General features: G+C 40.7%; 1 protein-coding gene across 2 annotated transcripts; it reads left to right on the forward strand.

The window, feature by feature from the left end:
• The first annotated feature begins 380 nt into the window (after positions 1 to 380).
• NDUFAF4 (NADH:ubiquinone oxidoreductase complex assembly factor 4) lies at positions 381 to 7,486 on the forward strand. Of its 2 annotated transcripts, none has more exons than XM_032339013.1 (3): positions 381 to 632; positions 1,162 to 1,265; positions 5,408 to 7,486. In XM_032339013.1, the coding sequence occupies exons 1-3, from the start codon at positions 497 to 499 to the stop codon at positions 5,687 to 5,689; spliced, it is 522 nt and encodes a 173-aa protein (XP_032194904.1). In that variant the 5' UTR covers positions 381 to 496; the 3' UTR covers positions 5,690 to 7,486. The 2 variants fall into 2 exon arrangements, with proteins under 2 accessions (XP_032194904.1, XP_032194905.1); XM_032339014.1 differs by lacking the exon at positions 381 to 632 and adding an exon at positions 687 to 987.
• Positions 7,487 to 8,248: the final 762 nt, after the last annotated feature.

Below are 8,248 nucleotides of genomic sequence, written 5' to 3' on the forward strand. Positions count from 1 at the left end.
TCAATTTCCTGACGACTTTGATTCTCTACTCAGCCTGCAACTGCCGAATCACAGTAGAAAGCTTGAGTCAACGCGGGTGCTTACTCCGAAGGCATGAAATCCCAAAGTCTGCGGCGAGGCCCCGCCTGTCTGTGTTTTAAAGCTTCCCGCCAGAGAGCCGAGTCTGCACTGGTAGGAACCATTGAGCGTGGGAGCCTAAGCCCCGCCTCCTCCCGCGGGTGGGAGCCTAAGCCCCGCCTCCTCCCGCGGCAAGCGGCCCAACGCGGGCGTAAGCTTCTTGCCCAGGAGGGAGGCGGTCCTTTTGACATCCTCAGGGCGGAGACGCGGCGTGCGCCCTCCCGACCGCTAGGGGGCGACCCAGACGCATTTAGCGTCTGTTTTCCGGCGTGTAGCAGGGTCGACCCACAGTGCGCATGCTCGATGCGTCCCGGAGGTCGTCCGAGCCGGTGTTTTCCCCACGTGCTGCGTGAAGCGGAGGACAGCATGTTGTGAGGAGATGGGGGCTGCGGTGTTTCGCGCAATCCGTAATTTCAATCTAGAGAACCGGGCGGAACGGGAAATCAGCAAGATGAAGCCCTCTGCGGCTCCGAGGCACCCCTCCACCAAGAGCCTCCTGCGAGAGCAGATGAGCCGTAAGTGGTGCAAGGGCATGTCAGAAGTCCGCGCCGGCCCCCGGGGCGGGCTGGGCGGTTCGGCGCCCGTGGGTCATGGTCCCGTGGCAGAGGTGACCGGGGTCGGCGGCACTGACTTGTCAGCCGAGCGCGGAAAGGTGGAGCCCCCGGGCCGGTGACATTGAGAGAGTCCTGTAGCGCCCGCCGTGGAGTGGCGGCTCCGCCCACTTCGTAGTCCCGGAGGTGGCGGCGGCTGCCCCAGCTGTCCCCGTCCGGCCCTCCCGAGCTCTTACCTTTACCGTCTACCGACTTGCTGCGGGAAATCCAGAAATGGAAGCACTCCTCCGGTGTGCCCTCTGGGTATCTTCACGGAACGATGGGCGCCGAGCCCAGCCTGGCATTTTGATTTCCGTGCGCAGTACTTCCCGTGTTGTCCGAGTGATCGTTTATTAAACAAAAAATTGAAAGTGGCTGACTTGTGTTAAGTGTTAGGATCTTAAAGGGCATTTTGTTTTGTTTTCATATTGTGACATTCTTTTTCTTTCCTTAGGCCATCCAGAAATTAAGGGAGAAATCGCTAGAAAAGATGACAAACTGCTGTCTTTACTAAAAGATGTGTATGTTGATTCCAAAGATCCGGTGTCTTCTTTGCAGGTAATGTGTGTTTGCATTCAGCAGATAAGTAATGTAACCTTTCTGTGCTCCAGGAAAATGGTCAGGAGAAGTGTGGTGGGTAGTAAAAGAGAGTGAGTGCTCTGCACGTTTCAAACTGTCAATGTAGTTGTGACCAGAATACAGGGCATTGGCAAAACTTAAGCATCGTGGTGATAGTATTTCACAGTTTATAGGATTTGGTGAAGTTCTTCTAGTGGTTGTCATTTGAATCACCAAAGGAAAGCTTTAATACTATTTTTTCATCCTTCAGTGGATTGAGTTTTGTTCTAGTTTGAGGGATTCCTTTAGTGTTGTGTTGCTGTTTGGTATTTTTTGTTTTTTAAAGATATATTCAGATAGGAAATATAAAAATTGGGAGATTACAGAATACGTTGGGAATGGGAATTTTATGTACAGCCATATATAAATGCCAGGCTCAAGTACCTTTTTTTTTTTTTTTTTAAAGATTTTATTATTTTATTATTTTTTTTATTAAGATTTTATTTATTTATCTGACAGAGATCACAAGTGGACAGAGAGGCAGTCAGAGAGAGAGAGAGGAGGAAGCAGGCTCCCCACTGAGCAGAGAGCTCAATGCGGGGGCTCTATCCCAGGACCCTGACATCATGACCTGAGCCGAAGGCACGGGCCTTAACCCACTGAGCCACCCAGGTACCCCGAGATTTTATTTTATTTTATTTGAGAGAGAGAGAGAGATCACAAGTAGGCAGAGAGGCAGGCAGAGAGAGAGGGGGAATCAGGTTCCCTGCTGAGCAGAGAGCCGGATGCGGGACTAGATCCCAAGACCTTGAGATCATGACCTGAGCCAAAGGCAGAGGCTTAACCCACTGAGCCACCAAGGCACCCCCACAAGTGCTTTTCCTACAGTTTTGAACAAAGCAGACGAACTCCTTACTCTCGGTTGGAATATTGTGAAGAATACAGACATTAAAGAGATAAGCAAGCATAAGTACAAAATTACTTGATATGTCTATGAAGGACAGGTATGGGCACTGTGAGTTTAACAGAGGGAACTGTTTGTGATTGGACTGGGTGGCTTCTGAGAAAGTGACATTTAAGCCTCATTCTGAAGGATGAGTCTGAGTCAACTACATAAGTTTGTTGGGGCAGGAATGTTCTAAGTTGGGGGAAGAGTTTGATTAAAGGAGAGAAGTGCCAATGACAACTCCCAGATTTCTTTCCATTCTTAAATTCGCTGGTACTCTGTCTTCATAGACAATACTGTTTTCACAGATAGAGTTATTAATGTAATTTTCATTAAATAAGTGAAATAAAATTCATGTAAAGTAAGGTCTGTGAGTTGTTGCATGTAATAGCAATTACAGGGTTCATTTATCACCAGATGTTCCCATTAAAAAGGTAGAAGGGTTGATATTCATGTTCTTTGTGTTGAATAATACTTCCAACTGTTGTTTCTCTCATGCCATACTAAATCATGCATTCAAAAATTGGCCCTTGGGGAGTGAAAAAAATTTAAGTTTTTATGAGTAGTTGCATACATACAATACATGAAGAGATATACAGTGGTATTAAAATTTTATGTGGGGGTCTTGGGAAAAGTCTACAAGGATTCATGGGGAAGTGGCAATGAAAAAGTTGAAGTACCTATTTATGTTTTGCCCTTTTTCTCTTTTGGGTAGTTCCTAGTCTTCTTAATGACTTGTGATGTCTCTAGATATTAGTGATACTGTATGTCAAATAATTTATTTTTGTGTAGCTTTTTAACTTCCTGCTCTTCAGAGTTCTGTCAGATATGTTAGCCTTTTTCTTCATGGTATTGGAAGTCTAGACTCACTCTAACATGAAAACCATTTTCTGTATTTTCTTTTAGTACTTTTATGACTGTATGTTTTATTTTATTTTTTTAATCTTTTTTTTAAAGATTTAATTTATTTATTTGATAGAGACACAGCGAGAGAGGGAATACAAGCAGTGGGAGTGGGAGAGGGAGAAGCAGGCTTCCCGCTGAGCAGAAAGCCAGATGCGGGGCTTGATCCCAGGACCCTGGGATCATGACCTGAGCTGAAGGCAGGCGCTTAATCACTGAGCCACTGAGGCGCCCCATATGACTGTATATTTTATATTAAAATCTTTATTTGGCAATAAATATAGTGTTTGGTGTGTGGGTATCTTTTTTTCCTGGATGGTCAGTTGTCTAACCAGTCTACTGAAAACCCAGTCTTTTCTCCACTCACTTTATTTTTTTTTAAACATTTTTAAATTTTTATTAAGATTTTATTTATTTGACAGAGAGTGTACACAACCAGGGGGAACAGCAGAGAGGGAGGGAGAAGTAGACTCCCCAGATCGAGCAGCCGGATGCAGGGCTCGATCCCAGGACCCTGGGATCATGACCTGAGCTGAAGACAGACGCTTAACCAGCTGAGCCACCCAGGGGCCTCTCCACTCACTTTAAATACTAATACATACAAATCTGTTTATGGATTCATCAGTTCTAGTTAATTTTTCTATTTTGACACTAGGATCATATTATATTAATTAATGGAGCTTTGTAATGTGTCTTGATATCTGTTGTGACCTTTCTTTTTCCCCAAAAGTTTCATGGCTATGGCCACATTTTTTTCCCCCCGATGAGAGTCACATTGTCAGGTTCTTTAATTAATTAATTAGAAAGATTAAATAAATAATTTGAGAGAGAGTGTGCCTGTGCTTGTGCTTATGCTCAGGGTGGCAGAGGGGTGGGCGATTCTCAAGCTGACTCCCTGCTGAGCGCAGAGCTCTGTGCAGGGCCCATCTCCCAACCCTGAGATCGTGACCTGAGTGGAAATCAAGAGTCAGATGCTTAACTGATGGAGCTACCCAGATACCTCTCAAATTGTCCTGTTTTTTAATAAGTGTGATTTGGATTCTGAGTGTAATTGAATTGGAATGTATAGATTAATTTGAGAATTAACGTATTTGTATTATTGAATCTTTGGAAGATAGAGGGAAGACTATTACTATGGGATTTTTTTTATCCTAAGTTTTTTTTTTTTTTTTTAAAGATTTTATTTATTTATTTGACAGACAGAGATCACAGATAGGCAGAGAGGCAGGCAGAGAGAGCGGGGGAGGTAGGCTCCTTGCTGAGCAGAGAGCCCGATATCGGGCTCAATCCCAGGACCCTGGGATCATGATCTGAGCCGAAGACAGAGGCTTAACCCACTGAGCCACCCAGGTGCCCTCACCTTAAGTTTTTAAACTAAGCCAGTGTGTCAGAAAGTGAGTGATTTTTGTCTTCCAGCTACCCACGTTACTGAGTTATTGTTTTTCAGTTGAAAACTGAAGGTTTCTGAAGATAACTCTTATTGGCATAGAATTACAGTTTTCCATTCTACTATTTATACTACTTTTATTGTTTGTAGCATTAACACAACAGTGAAAGTTGGTATTCTGTCCCATTCTTCCTGTACATGCTAATGTTTCAGCATTAATTATAACAAAATGATAAGGTTTCTGATTTTAAAAATATTTATATCACACTTTTAATTTGCTAAGAGCTTTTAATCGAGAGGTTGCTGAATTTTATCAAGCTGTTTTTTTCAGTGTCCTAATAATTTCAGTATTTAGTATTAATCAGAAGGGAGATTTGAATAAAACTAGATATGGAGTAGAAGGATTACCTGGGAATATAAAGTTAAGTGTGATGCCTTTGGAGAACAGAATTCATTACAGTCTGGGGAACGTGTGAGCAATGCATTTGGGAAAAATGAGGTAGGGGGGAGGTAATAGGACCCAATCATGAAGGTCCTTATTTGTCTAGCTAAGGAATTTGTGTTTTATCTTGAGGACAATGGGAAGTCTTTGAAGAGTTTCATGTCTAATCCATTAATTTATGTTGTTCTTTAATATACATGAAATAATATCATGAGTGGTTGGTATACATTCACTTGTTATTTTGTAGAACTATCTTAATTTCTTAACAGTGATTGAGCTATATTTACATAAAGGCAATGGGGCAAAATTGCCATCAAACTATGTGTCATTGTGATGAGAAAATGTAGTTTGGAGAAGCATGTGTAGTATTTATTTGAAGTAGTGGAGATTTGAGAAGTGTTAAGGGAGATGTCACATCTTTTCTCTTGTCTTGAAAGCCTTTTGTTTCTGTTTTTTGATACTAGGTAAAAGATCCTGGACCTCAAGAGCAAAAGGAGTTCAGACTGGCAAAAGGCCATAACTTTAACATGAATATCAAAAACATTCCCAAAGGCAAAATTTCCATTGTAGAGGCATTGACACTTCTCAATAACCATAAACTTTATCCAGAAACGTGGACTGCTGAGAAAATAGCAGAAGAATACTACCTAGAACAGAAAGATGTAAAATCCCTTCTCAAATATTTTGTTACTTTTGAAGTCAAACTCTTACCTCCTGAAGGCAAGAAAGCGATACCATCAAAATGAAGAAAATTTTGAAATCACTTCCTATATGTACTCCCCATTCCCACGCCCTCTTCAGTTTCTCATTTTCAGCATGTTAATTATACAAATTATTAAATGTTTAAAACTCCCTTCTTGGGAGAGCATACTATTTATTGGGCTCTGCTGAATTTTCAGGATTGCTGATAGGATGAATTTTGTTTTCCTATAAAGTTTAATTTGGTTTCAGCATATGTTCCTATGTAATATCAGCAAGACTAATGAGCACATATATAAATCTATTATAAATAAAAAACTTAAAGTGTAATTTTTGGCACATCATCTCATCAGCTTTTAGATTGGTCATACAGCCTCTTGGGAAATGTCCTGAATCTCTCAATTTGACATTCAAAGTTTTGCCGTCCAATTTAGGTGATTAATTTATTCTTCCTATAGAATTGTGAAAGTAAGAGTTTTCCTAACTCTTAAGACTATAATATTTTCTTGTTAGGGAAAGGGAGACTTGACAGTGAGATACAATAATGTTATTTCCCAAATGAAAACAGACAGGAAAGTGGATATGAAATCAATAGAAAAAAGTACATTTTATTATTATAGGGAATAAGAGTTAGCTTAGCAAGGGCTTCTCTTGTTTTGAACTATTTTATTTATGTATGGAATAACTTCTTAAAATAATAAAAAAGGAATTGGTATTTACAAAATTTTAGCCATCTCTGTTTTGACAAACAGGTAGATCCAAAAGCTTTCAGAGAGGCGGGCAGTTGTGGAAGCTATCAGAAAAACGTTTAATAGAAAACACAAGAAAATTGTAAACAAAGTTGAATCAGAGAACCATGATAAATGAAGTTTAGTGATGAGATATATTTTTGTTTTCTGCTGTAAATGCTGGCTGAAAGAAGAGAGGAAAAAACTGTAAGAAGCTTAAAATTTGAGCATTGGAAGGGACCTAGGAAATTGCTGCTTCATCCATTGAACCAACTTACGAGTACAGTGTGTACTGTTACTAGGGTTTTGAGTGAGATCGTGTAAGTTTAGCTGTGTCCGTATTACCACCTGTGGGATCTTGGTAGATTGTATAACTTCTTTGAGACTGAATTTCCTCTATAAAATGAATATAATGCTGCCTTATTTAAATCTAACGGTTACTGTGAAGATAAATGATAATGACGGACTGAATGAATATGACTTATTTTTGCAGTTTTGAACAGAGGCCTGGGAAGGTTTCATGACCTGTTTAGGATTATTCTCTAGTTTATGACATAGCCGGGCCCAGAATCTAGGTTTTCAGATTCCTAGTGGCATGTTTTTTCTTCTGTGCCAAAAAGAAGTTTATTTTGGAAGAGCAGAGAGTGCACGTTGTAGGAACATTGGAGTATGTGGTAGGAAAAATTCCCGGGAAGACAGACATTCACTACTTCACGGGGTTTCGCCTAGAAATGGTATGGAAGATGCTGAGGAATTCAGCGTGATGATGGAATGAAGCATTTGCAGTGCTGAGAAGAGAAAAATGGGCTGAGATGGGAATTTTTTAAACTTGTTTTCAGCTGTAGTTCCTTTATGTGAATAAACTATACCTTGTTTATATGTGGTTCAAAACAGTAGTTCTTTCAGGAAACAACTGTAAAAAAATGCGTTTTAAAACTCTGGCAAAACAATTATCAAAACTGTTTTCCTTTATCTAATCAAGATCAGTACTTGAATTACGAAGACTGCTATTTCTGAGCCATCTTCCCTATTCAAATGTATACTGTGGTGAGGCATCTGTAACTCTGGCTGTTATATGGAATTACATGATCAAATAAAGTACTTCCCAATCTTTCATTGGCCTCTTACTGCTTTTATTATATGGAGAGTGCTTGGGTAGTAGTGGTGTCACAAAAAGCATGGAGTTTCGATTCAGAAAACCTGGGTGTATATCTCCACATCGCCACTAGCCAAGGGATCTCGGAAGTAAAATGGGTAATAATTGATAACGTCTTAAAAGCAACGACTGTGCTAGGCACTGATCTCAGTCCTTACTATTAACCATATTTTACAGGGGAAATTGAAGCACAAAGATCTAAAATAACTTCAAAAAAAAATCAGAGATTACCTAATAAGTGTTAGAACCTGGATTTAAACCTTATTATTTTGAAAACCCTGTGCTCCTAAATCCTCCACTGCATTACCCCTCTGGGATTGTAAGAACTTAGTGATGGCCTTGAAGGTGCAGGACTGCTTAGTGCCCACTGTATATGAGAATCATTGAACAACATGTCTGGGCCCTCTGCTATGACAGACTGGTTGAATAAGAGGCCTTTGTCGATGGATTCTAGATCAGGGATGTTTTTTAAAAATATTTAGTGACTAGTGTGGCAGCAGACTGTCCAGTGTGAGCTGATCATCTGTGCAAGTTGAATGACCACAATGTCTGGATTGCTGTGAAGAAAAGGAAGGAGCAGGAGGTAGGGAACAGGAAGAAAAACTTTCCAGAGCATGAGGAAGGGAAGATGATAGAATACCTGGAGATGAGAAGATTTGGCTTTAGCAAGGTTAGAAGAAGAGGGAGGAAGGTTAATTATTGGGTGGGCAGGAAGACCGGTC

This window comes from Mustela erminea, chromosome 4 (genome assembly GCF_009829155.1).
Source record: "Mustela erminea isolate mMusErm1 chromosome 4, mMusErm1.Pri, whole genome shotgun sequence".
Taxonomy (NCBI): Eukaryota; Metazoa; Chordata; class Mammalia; order Carnivora; family Mustelidae; genus Mustela; species Mustela erminea.

Excerpts from the sequence above, each read along its gene's own strand:
- NDUFAF4 (XM_032339013.1), top strand. The coding sequence starts at position 497 with ATGGGGGCTGCGGTGTTTCGCGCAATCCGTAATTTCAATCTAGAGAAC. Across the intron at positions 633-1,161 it reads CCTGCGAGAGCAGATGAGCC|GCCATCCAGAAATTAAGGGA; the intron begins GTAAGTGGTGCA and ends TTCTTTCCTTAG. Across the intron at positions 1,266-5,407 it reads ATCCGGTGTCTTCTTTGCAG|GTAAAAGATCCTGGACCTCA; the intron begins GTAATGTGTGTT and ends TTTTGATACTAG.